The following is an 18,647-nucleotide window of genomic DNA, read 5'->3' as shown; positions in this document are numbered from 1 at the left end:
ATGTCCCATCTACTTAGGCATGATGGGAAGTATATTCCCTCTAGGTTCATGAGTCAGATACAGATATTTGATTTTGTGTATGTGTGTGTATTTGTGTATATGTGTTGCCAGCAGTGTTTGTTTCATACTCATTTGCAGTATGAATGTGTGTGAAATCTCTTGCATTTATCTTTCATTTTCCCTGCCAAGCCTTCCTGCATTCTTTTTGCATTTTCTAGCCATATACTCAAATCTCAAATATACAAAGTGGGTGGGTGAATGAATGCAGGGACAGATTGATATTAGATGTTACTGTTGTTGTTATTGTTAACTAAAACTATTGAAAAAATACGTTAATTGAAATAAAGCTCATATATATTTTAATTATTTTTATATTACTCTACCTACTATATACACAGGAACCATGCACAGGAACCAGAATAACCGTTCAGTAGTTTCATTTTACCCACTGCTCATTCCGTGTTATACCACTGAGTTTGTTTATGTGCTGAAAAGAGAGGCCTGTCACTGCCACGCACAAACTGGCTGCAAGGGGAGTTGATCTGAGCATGTCCAAAGACAAGGGATTACTGCTTGTTGTAATTATCTTAGCACCCTCTGTAGTGAAGGAGTAACAGGTTGCTGTGACTTGCCCTACATTAGAGAGATGCATCCAATCACTTTTTTTCTGTTTGCCTAAATGCCTCACTATAGGAACACAAACTGTAGGGGGGTTGTACTTGGTACCAATTAAATAAAGGCCCTTTTAGTTGGGATGACTTAATCACCCCTCGTAAAGGGCAGGACCGGGGTGCCTTTCGGCAGTCTTTCAACTCACAAAGGTCATTTCAGACCGTCATAAAGACAGTAAGGTAATGAGGGATTTTCTAACCAAAGGGGTACCCACCCCAAAAATCGTCAAGCTGCTGTTCTTTTCTGACGTGATATAAATTCCGGATGTTGCTCAAACAACAGACAGCAATGCAGACTGTATAACAAACATGAGTGGGTTTAGGAAGGTCAGACCTTTAAGGCTTGAACTCTTCCAAAAAGTCAAAACAAAAGGTTAGAGGGTCTTAATAAAATATTTTTTTTCATACAGGTTTTTTGATTAATAGTAGCATGTATTTTTACCTGTCGCCAAATAGAAGCAAGCAGAAGTTGCATTTTCCACTGCAATTCGCTCGATACGTTGATATAACAAATAGAGTCATATATGTATCAAAGATTTAACCATCACAAATATCACAAATGTTTTTAAGTCGAATTGACATAACTGTGTCGGTGGGGCCGAATTATAGTTTACACTGAATTGAACCGTGACAGATTGCATATGCTGATTATCTATATCTTATATATAGTTATAGTTCTGTATAGATCCACAATTACAATAATTAGCCGCTGATACATTTGACTAATTATGCAGAACTAGCTACGGTTTAATGGATAAATGGATGTTATTGGGAGTTTTATTGTGTCTAGTTACTACAGTTATGGACTGTAGCCTACCGATTATACAAAAATTAATCATGGTTTTACTAGAAATAAAACCAAAAAAATCATGGTTAATAATAGTTAAACCTGGTATCCACAAATTAATCACAGCTGCTACACTAACCGGCCATGGTATTTGTAAAACTATGGTTATAGCCATGTTTTTTTTGACGGATTGATTACCATTTGTAAGTACACTTTTACTATAATAAAAGCAAAAATAGACCTAAACAACATTAGAAGAGTTTATTCAAAAGTCATTGTCTCTGGATCAATGGGCATTAACATTGATTCCTACTTTATTAGCTGCTCTCTTATCTCTCTAAAGTGAAAATAATGCTTTTCTAGTTCATTTTTCTGCATTTGAGCTAAATGGATGGCACTTATTGAACTGCTCCAATTAGGTGTGACAGGAGGGGTGAGTTTTGGGGATCTGCTGCTGCTGATGTCATAGAGGAGGAGGGATCGCCCCCATAGCGCGCAGCATGAACGCTCCGCGGCAAAAGGATGTGTGAACAAGCAGCGCGCTACTGCAGGGACGGAGTCCACAAACTGCTCCACAAAGAACAAGCCAAACTCCGGGCACAGGACAGCAAAGACCGGCCCAATCCCGGGGCTCAGGACAGCGAGACAGCGACGGCTGCACAGTCCGGAAACAGCGGCACTCAGCCCGGTGGAATAGACGGGCTTGTCCGCTGGATAGTCACAAAGATGAGCGACAATAAAAGCATCTCTACTCGGGAATATGTGAAGGAGGAGGCGGCGGTGGCTCAGGAGCAGTTCTTTGCACCGGAGCCCCGAAAGGGCATCTCTGTCATTTTGGATGTAGGTGTTTGATATTTTATTAATGCATGTATAAAGAAATATGAAATGCATGCACACGTTTACAAACTTTATTTGATTGTCTTAATTAATTTAACAACCCAGAGTAGTGTTTAGTAATCCCATAATTAGACAAAGAATATCACATAGATAACTCGTCAACCTTTTATACTCGATGCATTACAGAAATTATGCATTTTGACATCGACCTACTTAACTTTTTATCCAATCCAACCATTTTTCATAATTTTATACTTAACTATAAACTATCATTCCTGTGTAATATTGCCTACTTTATTACACGGTTCTCTGGAGTACTTAATTCTGAATGGCTAATCGTGAGCAATCAATTTTTGTATAATAACCGAAATGAGATATTTCGCCATTGGCAACATACCGGCGTTTCTCGCGCATCATTCCGCGCACTGGCTCGATACCTGGCGCCACCGTGCGACTCGAAAAGCTCGCTACGTTTGTCGCGTGTAGTAAAAATGGCCTCTATTAATTTTAGTATAGGCCTACATTGTGAGCATAAAACCTTTGATGGATGGCTAGAAGCTCAAAGAGTCCCCAAGAAAAAACCAAGGAAGTACAACGAACAGAAAAGAAATAAAAAGAACTGGATGAGAGAGAGAGCTACAATTGTCTCTAAATTATAGATAACTATAAAAACAGGCAATTTTAATATAATATATTCTTGCAGTGTTATAATGTAGCTATACGTAATTAACTGTTTTTCTTAGTGGAAGCTTTAAGATGATCTATAACTACAACGTAGCCTAAATTCAAATCAGTATTGTATACGCAAGCATTTATAATAAGTGGGATAATGTACAGCCAGATGGCTATTATTGCAAAATAACCCCGTTTAGGGTGTGACAAAGTACTTACCATCATAATAGGACACATACATTCACAGTCGTATGGAAATACTGTTGAGTTCGAGTATGTGCATTGATAATCCACTTAACTGTGAAATAATCTAAACATACTCTAGATTCTCTGGTATGAAACAGCAATGAAACATCCAGCTGAACCTTACAGCATCTTAAGGTTATACAACCGTTCTTTTGCTCTGATTTTAGGGCCGTATCTCCGAGAAGCGTACTTGAATCTAAATAATTTATTGAGCTTTTCCTGTGAGCCCGGCAGTTATGCTTTGTGGTTGGCTGCTGTGCTGAGGTCTCAGCAGTATTGATTTAGTAGGTCAAAGTTTTGCCTCAGTATTGTTCATCGGTGCTGGATAATTATCTGATGGTCATACCTCTTGAGATTTCTGCGTTGCTTTTAGGGGGAGAAGTTAAAACATTTAAGATAGTGATAAGTAGTTCAGTCCTAGACCCAGATACAGTCTCAGGTAACCAGACTATAAAGTAGAGGGGACAAAAACTAATTAAAAACCTCAGAAAAAGACCAGAGGCACCCTAGTATAAATACAACAGCGAATGTGGAGGAAATGAATAAGGGAGGGGTTAAGCAGATAATGAGGTGGTGTAGATCATTTGTCTTTTATGGATAGTGAGCCTGTGTACATGATTTCTCCCGGAGACTTCGGTACGGAGCGCAGGTGCTTGTAGGGGAATTGATTTCCCCCAATGCTTTGTGAGAGAATTCCATTACTTAACTCAATCTATCTCTACCAAATGACACGTCTGCTGCCACGTCTGTTCCAGGATCAGCCATCAGCCCTGACCGAGCCTTAAAACTGCATTGGTAAACAACAGAGCCACATAGCGCCATACAGCATGCAATTGTAAAGACCCCCGTTTGCATTTCAGAAAGCTTTCGATTCACCGGCTAGACCAGTTATGGATTCAGGGTGTGTTGAATTCTCTCAGCACGGCTTCCCCAAACCTGACAGTGAAAAGTGGAGCACTAACAAGCTGTCGTGAAGAAGGCTAAGTGTGCTTCGCAGTTCACAATATTTCATTCTTACATCATCATATCTCAGGTCCCAGACCTCATCTGGCTTAAGGGAGTAATTAAGTGAATTTAATGTTTTTTGAATGTTTCTTTTCCACTGGGGTTGAATGCTGTGCACAAAATTACAGTAGCACTCTAGTTCACGCTTTAGTGAGGATGCTGGATGTGTGAGATCAGAGAGATGATCATATGGTCCCCGCACATGACATTTACTAAAGACTTTATTGCACTATTGATTTGAACTTTAAAATACAAACATATTTGGAATTTGTTCAGTGAACTGGATTTGAGCCAAAGCATTGAGAATCAATCCAATTGACTTGGCAAGTCTAAATGTGAGTCCACATATTAGTGCCTATTAAACAAGTCCATTCGTTGAGTCACAATCTGTCCATTCTTTATAAATCCCCCTTTGCCTAATACCTCATTCTCTCTTTCTTTGTTCCATCTTCTTTTGTCAACACAAAGACTATGTGTTATTAAGAGTCTTTTAGCCTTCATGGGCCAAAGAGGAAATTTGGGAACAAGCTTAATTGTCATAAAGCAGAGCCTTGTTTTTTCCTGTGTTGTCTGGATTTGGTCCAGTTGCAGTATTTGATTTGATTATTCTTCTGGATAGATAGTAATTTGGTTCAATTGCTCTTGCTGTTCTTTGTTTTGTAGCTGGTTTCTCCGCAATGTATTTTTCTAAGCGTTTTTTCTTTTTCTTTTTTGTATTCATAGACATATCAACCGTGAATATGAATATGTGTATTAACTCGTAATTATTTGGTTTCTCCCTCTCTTTTATCAACTTGTAGCTTTGTAGTTCACATTAGCACTTTAGATCTTTTGGTGGCTGTCCCCTTTTCCTGACATACAGAGATATATCTTCTGAGGTGGAAACAAACTGGGTCACCTACATTAAGTGACTTCATATTGTCAGACCATACAAATGGTATTTAACAACCTCATACGTTTAGTGCATCCGCTTTATTCTCAAACACTTCAAGCAGACAATCACAATGAAGAAAGAGTGATGTAACTCCAGCTAATGGTGGTTCTGTTCTTTTTTTTTTTTTTGTTATTCAACATTATCAACTTCTCTTTTTACTTTACTTTAGTATATTACTTTTTATCTGTGATAACAATAATGTTTCTTGGGCAGCAAATCAGCATATTAGAACGGTTTCTAAAGGATCATGTGACACTGCAGACTGGAGTAACATCTACTGAAAAATTAGCATTGCTATCAGAAGAATAAATTGCATTTTAAAATATATTAAAATAGAAAACAGTTGTTTTAAAGTCAAATAATAATTCACAATATTTGAATATTGTTTTTATTCAGATTTTCACTGTTTCACAACATAAATACACACTAAAAGACTCATATCATATCACACTGTATGTAATAAGCAAAAATAATAATATAAAAACCATGATTAATAACTGAAAACAGGTTCCCACATTTTCTCAAATGTAGCTGTTTCCAGAAATATTTTATCTTTCCAAATTTAAAGCAGAGGTGAGCCCCATTGACCAAGCATAACATTTCTACTGTATTTTCGATCGAGCCTCAATGAGCATAAAATACTTTTTTCAAAAACATAAACAATACAACTGACCTCAAAGTTTTGATTCGTATTCTGGGCAGCCAATTATTCATCACACATTATTATCCTTGTTGCAGCTAAACTTCAATTTAATAGAATCTGATAATCCCAGTTGTTCAATTGTAATCCTGTTTATTTGTATTTATTTAAATATGCTTGGATGAAATATGCTCAAATATACCCCTGCGACAACCAATTTTTGGGTCACTACCAACCAGTCAAGAACCGCTACTGACGATTAATGCTGGCGACACGTTTGCTTTAAGATATAAAATGGCTAGGAAGATTAAATACCAATAGTGCTTCTCAAGCGCTTTGTAAAATACATTACAGTATTGATCGAACATGGCTAATGTCACTGTTCCCACATTCACTCTCCTCTTTAAATGGTTGAGAAATATACGCCTAGTTGAAAAGAATGAAAAACCCCATTGTTGTTCGACTGCAGATGTTTCAGTGGTTGCCCTGATGTCCATTTATCCCTTCTGTGTGGCTTTTGCGCTTGTTCTGTGATGGTGAAGTATCCTGACAGGTGGAATGCTGTTAGCTGTCAGGATTGAATGAAGCAGCTGGCTCATCCAATTGAGAAGTGATTTAGACCGTCATCTGAAGGTGATCACTCTATTGAAGCATATCAAACTGTGTGCTGTCAATACGTGTTTCAATTATCGGATGTTCGGCACACGCTCCCCCTTTGAGACACAAACATGCATGTCCAATAATAAACATGCACCTCTATTCTTGTTTTGTGCAGCATGGACATTCAGATCCGATCATGACAATTCACGCTTCATTGTATTTATTTATTTAGAAAATGAGAAAGGCTGACTGGATCGACTGCTGTAAAATTATCCCGTGGCGAGTAACGCTTCCCAGCACATTCTATTGACTGTTATTTTCCTCTGTTACCAGAGTCTTAAGTGGTTAATTTCACATCTGACTGGACCGTGTGATCAGGTTGCTCTTGCAGACTTAAGCACCTCAGTCAATTTCTCATAAGTTCAACCAATATACAAACTTGCTTCGTCTTGATTAAAAAGGGAACTTAAAGGTTGTAATGTCATTTGTCCTGGTGGTGTTCTGAATGCAATGTAAGGATTAACCATTGCAACATGTTAAGTGCAGAGATTTCACGCAATTGCAATGCAATCAGCCTATCTATAGAACCAGCGTCTCCTTTAATAGCTTTTCTGAGTTGGCTGACTGACACTGAACTCTACAGAGAGGTGTTTTTTTAATTACTTCTATCCATCTTTTCTAGCATGTACTTTAGTTTTCTGCAAGCAGTGTCTAAAGATAATTGTTGTACATTTAAGATTAGACCGCTGTTTAATAATAAGTTCAGTACTAAAATCAAACTGGTTTCCGTTAACTGTCAGATTTTACTGTAGACAGTCCTAGAGACTTAGATTTGCAATTATAATGATCATTTTCAATAATATATTGTATTTCTGTATTTGTGTATCATTTCAGATTTTCCGGAGAGCTGATAAGGATGGTGAGTGTATTGTTATTTATACCATGTTAAATCATTAATGTGAATTTGTTTCTCAGACTCTGTTCATGTTTTCAAATTCATGTTTCATTCATCTCGTCTACACTAGAGCTCAAAAGTTTGAGGTTTGTAAGATTTTTGTAAGACGTTTCTCACCAAGCTCACCAAGTAAAAGTTTAAGTTTAATAAAAATACAGTAAAGCAGTAATATTGTGAAATTTTTACAATTTAAAATAACTTTTCTATTTTATATATATTTTAAAATGTAATTTATTCATGTGACTCAAAGCTGAATTTTCAGCAGCAGTTACGCCAGGCTTTAGTGTCACAGGATCCTTCAGAAATCATTCTAAAGCTGTCTTTACACAGCCAAGTTAAGGTTACTCTCTGCCTGCTCAAAATTTAGTGTAAAGACACAATGCCTCATAAAAGCCAGATTAAATTATGCCTGCTCTGTGTCGAAGTACGAAATCGAATTGGTGTGTAAATGCATTCAAGCCACCTCTGAGCAGCATTAAACAGTCTTTGTAAAGATGCCAAAATGCCACGTTAGAAGCACTTCTGTGCCACCTGTGCAGTGTAATATGCTGATTTGATGCTCAAGACATATTTCTTATCATAATGTTGAATAAAGTAGCATTTATTTGAAATGGAAATCTTTTGTAACATTAGAAAAGCGTTTACTGTCATTTTCATCAAATTAATGTGTCTTAGCTGAATAAAAGTAATATTTTCTATCAAAATAAAAACAATTACTGACCCCAAACCTTTGGATGGTGGATTTCATAAAATAAAATACAGCTATTATAGCTTTACACAACACTGAAGATCTTGACCATCTGTCCTCACACGGATCTGACAGCTGAAAAGACAGAACGTGAAGAAACATTCCAGGAAAGACAATGGAAATGTGCTGCCTTGTGCATAATCTTTTAAATAAATCCCATTTGTGTGGCTTATTAAAAGTTTAGTTTTTTTTTGTTCTCAGATGCCTGACCAGTATGATTTCTGCATGGTATTATATTATTAAAATATCATCTGCTAAGAAAATCAATGCGTAATGCACCAACTAGTGATTTGCTGGATGTTCTAAAATGATTTTTCCTATATTGTAATGCAAATTAAATTGCAGCAATTTCAGATGTATTTGCTAATTGATTTTAGATTAGTCTAATTATGCAAATTAGCCTCTTTATCCATATTCATACCCTGGGTCCGCAGAACAATTATGACTATGAAGATCATAATTTTGATACATATTTTGATACATATTTTGCACTGCACAAATTCATGATGCATATTACTATACAGTACATCTCATCCAGTTGTATTGTAATGTAATTTTCTGTATGATTTCCGGATAGCCTTGAGCTCTTGTCCGTCATTATCGGCACAGACCTGGTCTCATCTAGTCTAAATGTTTGGATTGAGATGAAATATACATTTATAAAACATTTTTTCTTTATTTTAGCTTTTTAAAATGAAAACTCCACTCTGTGACACTAGTTCTTGTACCTGGGCTTAAAAGAGAGTCGATACAAACAGCAGAGAGAGAAAACCTGTAACAAACCTTGTTAAAAGGAGTAGTGGCTATTTGATGTGTGGTGCTAGCGCAATTTGTGTTATTTTTAAACTACTCCCTGGGGAGCAGCTTGGTGCCAGTTTTAATGAGAGAGAGAGAAAGCGAGAGGGTGGGGGAGAAAGATAAACACGAGTCGGGACCACAGGAGATGGGTGCCATGTTTTGCAACTCTTTGGTTTTCAATCACAAAACTGTCTTAACAAAAAACCGAGCACAGCAGGCTAATTTGCCTCTAGCGTTTTGAGCTAAACTTCTAGAAGTGAAACATTACCATCCTCTTTCTTTTCGAACCAGGCTGCATGCATAAGAGACAGTTCTTTCCAAAAAGAATATTTTGTCATCATTTACTCACCCTTGTAATTTTAAACCTATACTACTTTATTTTTTCCTTGGAACACAAACTAAAAATGTTCTCATTTCTGACAGTTTCATTTGACCACAACTGTCAAGCAACTATGCCAACATATGCCAACCAAGAACTGCATTTATTTGATTAAAAACAGTAAAAAAAGGTAATATTCTGAAATATTATTACAATTTATAATATTTACTCCAGTCTTCAGCGCCATATTTTTCTGAAATCATTTCAACGTGCTGTTTTTGTTTTTTATTAGCAATGCTAAAAATAGTTGTTGCTAAATATTTTTGTAGAAAACGTGATACATTGATATTCAAAATTTAGGAGTAATATTTAGAAAAAAAAAGAAATTAATACTTTTATTCAGTGAGGATTTATTAAAAGTGACAGTAAAGACATTTATAATGTTACAAAGGATTTCTATCTCAAATAAGCTGTTTTTAACATTGATAATAATAATAACTATAATATTTAATTACCAATAATAACTTATAGTAATTGAGCACAAAATCTGCATATTTGAATGATTTCTGTAGGCTAATGTGACACTGAAGACTGGAGTAATTGCTGCTGAAAATTCAGATTTATATCACAGGAATAAATTACATTTTAAATACATTAAAACAGAAAATATATTTAATTTTTTTTTTTAAATTTACAATAATATTTTGAAATATTATTGAAACATTCAAAAAATAAAACGATTATAAAAAATAATATAAATTAAAATATAATTGTACTTCATATAATTGATGCACATATCAATGCCTTCTAAATTTTGAAACAGTATGGTTTGTGAATAATGACAATTTAAATTTGTAAATTAACTTCCTTTGAAATCATGGTTTATGGATAAATTTGTCTTCCAGAGTAAACAATCATTTTGAGCACAAACAACACACAGAGTGTCATGCCACCCTGCCGCATGTCTCTTACAGCAGAAGTGATTGGGTACATTATGCGTGTGGAGTAGGCAGAGAGAATCATTAGTGTCTGTTGTATAGAGGAAATGACATGCTCTTTTGGCCTAAGAGCTTTTATGCAAGCTTGGTCTGCCAGGCTCAGCCTCCTGGTTTTTGATTACCTGGTCTGTGACCATAAATCTGCTAGGGCTGTTGACATGAGAGCAGACTGGCAGAGACCTACATGACCCATCGCCATTTCTGCATCTGCAGTTCGCCCTCCTAAATATATCACTCAGTTTAAGGGGGAGAAAGAGTGATGCGGGTACATGTAATGGAAATTTAATTGGTTCTTACAGCTGTTTTAAATTCTGTGCTGTTTCACTGTGCAGCATTTTTTACATCAAAAAGATCTTGCAGGGGCAGAGAGCGCAAAAGGGACGCAGAAAAAAAAGAGCCAGCCATTGGCTACTAAAATGAAACATTTAGTAGCCAAATGACTTTTTCGTTAACAAATTACAGAACCGCTCTGTGCAGTAATGAATGGGAAGTATATAGGCTATAGCAATTTAAGTACAATGAAAAAAAAAAGGTTTTTTTTCTTTCACAAATTGCTAGTACATTTCACAAGCAATTACAAAGAACAGCAACAACAACAAAAAAAACTGTGGTTTCAACATTATATCCAAACTTACAATCAATTCAACCTTACAAATACTGTATGCTAATACATTTTTGAAAAATATTTTATATATAATATTTGAAATATATTTTTGTCAGCTGAATCGCTTTGATAGAAAATATTGATTAGAAGTACCCCAGCGATTTTATGTTAATATTTTAATAATATATCAACACATTTGCATGTCCACAGTTCTCTGATGTTGGTTAATTGTCATATGATGTGCAGGTGAAAAAAAATAATTTTTTATTTCAGTTTTCTTCCATTCATTCAGAAGACATCAAACATGTTTGATATTTTGGGTCAATTTTAGAACAAATGTTGATTTCATTTGTCACGTATCTTCTAGCAACAAAGCAAATGTTCGAGTTTGTTGTGTTCGGAACAACAAGTCCAATAGTGAATCATCCTCAGATGTTTAGTGTATGAGACCCAGCTTTTTCTGTAACCATTTAAGTCAGAAAGTGTATGAAGCCTAGTGTTTTAAAATCTATTTAGATTGTAAAAGTTGTGCAGTGTATTACAGCCTAGTTTCAAACTGACTCCTGAGTGAACGAGTTTGAGATTTTGCTTCATAAGAGCCATTTGTTCCAAATCAGACATTCCTCTGGTGTTTCAAGAGGACGCAGAAAGTCGGAGAGAGAGTTTGTATACAGTATCCAATTATCATGCTTGGATTTCCCTGAAACCGCTAATTCATTGGTTTGAATGTATAAATACGAGCTCCTCTCCTCTCTAGTATTTCCCCCTCTCTGCGATTTGTGGGTTCTCACTGGCAGTAAATGAGTGTTTATGTGTGTGCTCACTGAAAATAAACATGCTGACAGCAGCCTCCCGCACAGCATGCAAGCATCAATGCATCCCTTTTCTAGATCTTATGAATCATTAAAGTTTTGTAAAAAGGCCATGATGGGTAAATAATGTCTCAGGTTAGTTTTCAGTCATGAATATTCCTGGTATTATGTTCCAGTAAGTTTACTGGAAAGCGTTGTGTACGGCTAAATATTAAAGTCTTGAAGGATTTGCTGATGATAATGTGGACTGGTTTTACATTAGTGTAATGCTTAGTGCAGTCCTGCATAACCTCATTAATAGTAGAGCTTTTGGACACCACATGTCTGTATCCTCCAGGGGCTGATGCTGAAGCTATCGCCACAAAGAACAGCAACACATGTTGTCTCCACTTTAGTAAGTAAGTAAGTAAGTAAGTCGTGACGTATTGTCAAGTATGGTGACCCATACTTGACAATACAGCAGTGAGTAGTGAACAAATGCACACACACACACACCGTGAACACACACCCGGAGCAGTGGGCAGCCATGCTGCAGCGCCCGGGGAGCAGTTGGGGGTTCGGTGCCTTGCTCAAGGGCACCTCAGTCGTGGTATTGAGGGTGGAGAGAGCGCTGTACATTCACTCCCCCCACCTACAATCCCTGCCGGCCGGGGACTCGAACCCGCAACCTTTCGATTACGAGTCCGACTCTCTAACCATTAGGCCACGACTGGTTAGAGAGTGAATCAATAGATGCAGATTGCATGGTGCTCTTTGATATTTCATCATGCTTTACTTGCTTGTGTGGATGAGCAGCTTTGTCTTTCTGCAAAAACAAAGAGAATGCATGAGCCATTTAGTCTGATTAAACTTCAGTTAATTCAGTATTATGTTCATTTGGGCCCACCCAGAGTGCTTTGTATTAATTACATTAACTTTTGTGCTGTTTGATCCAGGGTTATTACCGATAACTAAAACTGAAAACTAAACTAAAACTGAAAGATGAAATAAAATACAAATATTAAAAGAAAAACATTAATATATTTCAGTTTGTTGCCAAGGAAACATTTTAATTTAGTTTAAGCTGAAGCACTAACTTTACTGACTAGAAATAAATAAAAACTAAAGCTGATGTAAAACTAAATTTATCCAAAATAGTGATATTTACAAAACTAATATAAATAAATGACAAAAGCACTTAACAAAATGACAAAAAATGTAACTAAAATTTAACAGTTTTTATTTTTATATTTTCATTTTCATTTTAGTTAAAGATTTAGTTATTTTGTTTTTTATCATTTTAAGTAATTTTTATATATATATATATATATATATATATATATATATATATACACACACAGTTAATTTGTTCTGTGTGATACACTGTGTGTATATATATATATATATACATACAGTGTATCACACAGAACAAATTAACTGTGTGTGTATATATATATATATATATATATATATATATATATATATATATATATATATATATATATATATATATATATATATATATACATACAGTTCATTTGTTCTAGCTTCCACGGCTATTCCTGGCTTTTAGACCACTGGACATACAGCAAGTCACACATTCATGCTGTTGGCTTGTGGAGCATGAGTGTACTGTGTGAGGGATCTTTACACGGTGGGCAGGGCCATATATTATTTAGCCATCTTTGCGATGGCATTTTTGACATGTTGCTAAAACAAGAAATGTGCACCTATGCTGATTCAGACTTTGGCAGAGTGGCACATTTCAAGTCACAGTTCTGAAAAAGAAAAACACATGTATATGTGGCTGTATCATACTATAAATTCTGAGGCATTTCATGCCTATATGAGGTCAAAATCAACTTCTCTTAATGCATCACCTCCATTAACGCCAACGCATATGCACATAACCACATGTAGGTTTGTTACCATGGCAAATAGCTGTCAAGCAGCTGTATGTGGTGCACTGTGAATACCTGTCTTACACCCAGAACCTGCTTGGACTTAATTACTGCTCTTGATGCTCCAGCGAGCTATGTGATGCCATGTCGTAGACAATTATTGTCACTCACGTTGAAATAAGGAGAACAGGTCTTTATAGTTGTAAACTTTAGGTGTGCAAATCTGTGGTGTGCTACATGCATAAATCTATAAATATATGTATGCTATTGTTTGTGATCAGTAGAATTTTTTTATGTGTTTGAAAGAACGTCTCAGGTTCGTATGTAACCATGGTTCCCTGAGTAGGGAACGAGACACTGCGTCCTCTAGGGGTCGCTATGGGGAACGCTGTCAGCGTGACCCGTGTCTGAAGCATACATACAAAAACACCACCTGTTGACCGGTGCCAGCCTATGATGTCACTACCGGTGCGACCACAGTATAAAGGGGCGTCGGGAAAATATGTCATTCACTTCTTCGTCTGAAGCTTGCGTCCGAAGCATGGCCCCGAGCCTAGAGGACGCAGTGTCTCATTCCCTACTCAGGGAACCATGGTTACATACGTAATCTGAGACATTCCCTTTCGAGGGAACTTCGAACTGCGTCCTCTAGGGGTCGCTATGGGGAACGGAATACCCACGCCACCATGCTGAGAGGAGTGCAAGCCAAGCACAAAAGGCAAGTTCTAAGTACCAACTCTACCCGGCTAAGGGAGTTGCCCCTGGGACAGTCAGACGGCTGTTAGTGACATTACCCCCTACGGCCAAAGACTCGAGCTGCATACCCTAAATAACTTACCTGTTAAGGGCTGGGAATCCCGGACCCAGGGTAGAGCTCGAAGACTTAGAATCATAAGAGAAGATTCCTTTAAGGAGATACGGCAAAGTGCCTAGGATAGTAGCTATGTCCTGGCCTGTCACCCAGGGGCTACCGCTTGCTCTGCACGAGCTCGCTGAGGGAACTGTCTCAACAGACCCTCTGTAGCAACCCGCTGTTCATAGCCCAGAAACATTGGGAGAAATAGGTAGAGTGGGGCCCAAGGCGAAACCGGGGCCTGACCAACTCAAAGAAAGGGCACGAAGCCGCAGCGCGTAACCCATACCGTACAGGATTTTAGAAATAACGCAAAACACTGATGTGCGATCTTACCACAACATGGATTTCAGAAAGTGCACAGAGACTAGCATGCGCACTTACCATAACATTGATTTGTAAACACCGTTCTAGGGAGTCACAGAGGCTGTTACTAGACAAGCCCAGAGACCCTAAGTGACCGTGGCACTCGAAAGAGCAGTATTCTTTTCATTTTATAATAGAGCACACACAGATGGGAACGGCGCATCTCATAGAACAAACTGACATATGAGGGGTCCGTAACTACCATCACAGTCACAGCCAGGTTGTTAGAAGTAGCTAGCATAGCTGAAGGTGACATAGTACCCTGCTCTCAACTGAGAGGGGGAGATTCTCTATCTCTTTCGTGCTACAGTCATAACAACCTGAGGCTGCTGAATGACACAGCTCTGGGGAGCGAAGAACTCAACTCTCAGGATTAGAGAGAAACTCAGACGCTCGGAAGGGGGCAGCATGCTCATAGGTGACCCTCTATGGTGAGGGGAGCAACGCTAGTTCGACCAACAAGGAGAGCTAACCTAACAGGGTCACAGAGCTCTGGGGAGCGGAGAACTCAACTTTCAGGATGAGAGGGAAACTCCAACGCTCAGGGAGGAACAGCGTGCTCGTAAGAGACCCTTGGAGTGAGGGGAGCACTGCCGAACTCACCATGAGATCAGCCTAAGGGGGAGGGTGGAGAAAGGGCCTGACCCCTTGGCATGGTTACACGGTGGATCCCACAGAGCAGAGAATCCAACTCTCAGGATGAAAGAGAAACTCAGACACTCGGAAGGGAGCAGCATGCTCATAGGTGACCCTCTATGGTGAGGGGAGCAATGCTAGCTTGACCAACAAGGAGAGCAACCTAACAGGGAGGCAAGAGAGGTCTAACAACCTGAGGCTGCTGAATGACACAGCTCTGGGGAGCGGAGAACTCAACTCTCAGAATGAGAGGGAACTCAAACGCTCCGGCGCCTGGTGAAGGCAATACTCAAGCCATCCCACAGGGTGAGGAGAGTACTGCCAGGCTCAGCCCACTCGGATGACACATGAGAGAGAAAGCAAGCAGCCGGCTGTCTAATGATGCTGCCATGGAACACAAACAGTAAAGATAATGGTACTGGCCCAGGGGCAGGTTCCTTCTGCTTACACCCTCTATCAGCAGGTGATAGCACACTAGCTAGCCTGAAAAACCCAGTAAGCCCTCCAAAGAGGATGCCACAAGGGTGGGCTATTACTTACACCCTAGCAGGGGAGAAGCACACTTTAGGCAAGGGCTCAGGGAGATCGCTACTTAAAAACCCCAGGAAGCAGAGCAGTCCCTGAGCTTGCACATAGATATCCTCAGATAGCCATGCACCTTTCCTAACACCAGTGGCAGGCGTCCACTGCCAAGAAACTGATAGTAAAAAGACCCGCAGGTCCTGGAATTGCAGTGCTGGAGACCTGATGACCAAGGAGGCTCCCACAGAAACCTACGACTGGGTCACACAATCCAGGGGTATGAAGCCGGAAACAGGGCTCTCATCCTAGCCTGGATCTAGTATCGACGAGTGAGTCGAAGGCAAGAGGTGAAAACACACAAAACGACAGGTCCCAGAATACTGCAAAGAATGGCTACACAATACCAGTGAACCGTATAACTGGATTGTACTCACCCATCCATGGTTCCTGCGCATGAGATCAGTCCCGGAGGCGAAGTCCGAAGAGTCGGGTCCGGACCATCAGTAAGGTAGTTTCTATGAAACATAGAACCTAACCAAAACATCATAAGTCCAGCATAGAGAATGCAATGTTTTTCAAGCGCAGGTTTCTAGGTTCCCACCTAACCTCGGTCAGGTGGAATTAACGGTGGTTGCAGGGGAATTAGAGAGAGGAAGATGACAGGCCCCACGAGGGAAGGGAGTAGATGTTTAAGTCTTACTCTGGCGCAGGCGGGGGGAGGGGCACGAGTCGTGACATTAGCCTTCTGTGCCTATCTCTGATCCCCAGATGGAGATGGGCCAGGACCCCTGCGTTGTTCGGGCTCAGACCTGGACCTTCTTGGAATGAAGGTTTTGAAGGCCGCTGAGCGAGCCTTCGCCTCCCTAAACTTCTCGACCACAGTCTCGACGGAGGTATCGAAAAGCTCGGAAGACGAGACTGGAGCATCGAGAAGAAAGCCCTTCTCTTTCTTCCCAATATCTGCCAGATTCACCCACAGATGTCTCTCCGTTACCACCATGGCCACCATAGACTTGCCCATAGTAGTGGCAGCCTGTTTAGTGGCACAGAGAGCCAAATCCGTGGTGCGGCGCAGCTCTGCTACTTCATCAGGTGACAAGCCCTGACCCTTATCCAGGTCTTTCAGCAGATCAGCCTGATATGCCTGAAGCACCGTCATCGTGTGCAACAAAGCGACAGCCTGACGGCTTAGATGGCAAGGAGGGAGCCTTGAGAGAGGATGTCTTGCCCACAGAGAGATAACTAGCTAGCGTCTCTTCCACAGGGGGTATCCCCTCATAGCCGTTTTCACGTATCCCCTCAATGTTAGCATAACTGGTATGCTGAAACATATGCGAGAGGAAAACGGCCATTCCCTCTCAACCTCCGCATGGAGATCAGGAAGAAATGGGAGGCTCACTCGAGCTGGGAGGCTATGGCCAGAAAGATAACGCTCATCGACACGACCCCGTGGTGCCACCATCCTGGCCCTGACCCCGCGTTCCATAACCTCCAACACCTCCACAATCCTCCAACGCAGGGCAGGAAGATTGAGAGGGCTCAGTCTCAACTTCTTCGCCCTCAGACATCTCCTGCTCTTCCTGGGCATAACCCAGCAGAGCACTAGCCGCTGGATCAGATGATGTCAGAGAGATCGTATCATCATCATCATCATCATCCAGCAACTCGGGAGAAGGAAAGCCCCCTCTCTAACTCATCAGTCAGATCCGCCCGCGAGCCCTACAAGCTCATTCTCCTCCTTGCCTCGGCAACAGTGGGTCTTGAACTGCGGGAAGCAGACGGCTGTCCCCCCTTCCTCGAAAAGAGAGACAGACGAGAGCGGAGCTTTCTCATAGAAAAATTTTTGTCCCTCGAGGACAAAAGACGCATAGATCGTGTGTGCCATCAGGTATCAAATAACGAGGACATGGATGCACACAGGTCTTAAATGCTTTATACTGTGGTCGTGCCAGTAATGAAGTCATAGGCTGTCGCCGGCCAACAGGTGGTGTTTTTGTATGTATGCTTCAGACACGGGTCACGCTGACGGCGTTCCCCATAGCGGACGCAGTTCGAAGTTCCCTCGAAAGGGAAGTCTCTTATTCTTACCAAGGCTGCATTTATTTGATAAAATACAGTAATTACAATATAAATATATATAATTGTAAATATATACATTTTATTATAATTTAAAATAACTGTACTCTATTTTAAAATAGAACAGCATTTATTTTAAATAGAAATCTGTTGTAACTTTATAAATGTCTTTACTGTCACTTTTAATGAATTTAATGCATCCTTACTGAATAAAAGTATGTAGAAGTATTTCTGTAGAAGTTAATCTATATTATTCTTTATTAAGACCTTTGTAATATAAAATAAATGGATTTCAAAATCTTAACACGTTTTATATATACTGTACACGCAAAGTTAACAAAACAAATGTTTAGCAGATATAGAGTTTTAAAATCATTTTTTTGCCCAGGACCAGAAATATTGAGATTTTAATATACGTATATTTTAAATGCTCTTATAGTGAGAACATCCCCTTTCCCTTGATAGCAAGTAGCAAATTGTGTTTATAGCATGCAATAAAAGCTATTGGGCTTTAAAAATAAAAGTGATCAACAGCTGTGCTCATCTTTTAAACTGGATCTGGGCTTATCACTCAGTCTCTAACAGATAAGTAGGAAAATATCATGTGCCAAAGTTTATAAAGCGTAATTATCCTGGTGTACAACACAGGCAGGTGTATAGTTAATGCTCTTCACAGTGGGCACCGTCC

General features: G+C 39.3%; 1 protein-coding gene across 1 annotated transcript in view; it reads left to right on the top strand.

Moving 5' to 3' along the window:
- Nucleotides 1-1,980: 1,980 nt before the first annotated feature.
- LOC306842942 (N-terminal EF-hand calcium-binding protein 2-like) overlaps nucleotides 1,981-18,647 on the top strand; it is a gene marked incomplete at its 5' end in the record, with an annotated part of 98,253 nt that continues 81,586 nt past the window's right edge. Inside the window, 2 exons of the mRNA XM_079374159.1 lie at nucleotides 1,981-2,298; nucleotides 7,287-7,311. Coding sequence (XP_079230285.1) covers nucleotides 1,981-2,298; nucleotides 7,287-7,311 — 343 coding nt within the window. The remainder of the gene's footprint in view (nucleotides 2,299-7,286; nucleotides 7,312-18,647) is intronic.

The sequence above is a fragment of the Barbus barbus genome (genome assembly GCF_936440315.1).
Source record: "Barbus barbus genome assembly, chromosome: 23".
Classification (NCBI taxonomy): domain Eukaryota; kingdom Metazoa; phylum Chordata; class Actinopteri; order Cypriniformes; family Cyprinidae; genus Barbus; species Barbus barbus.
This window is presented reverse-complemented; position numbering and strand designations above follow the sequence as displayed.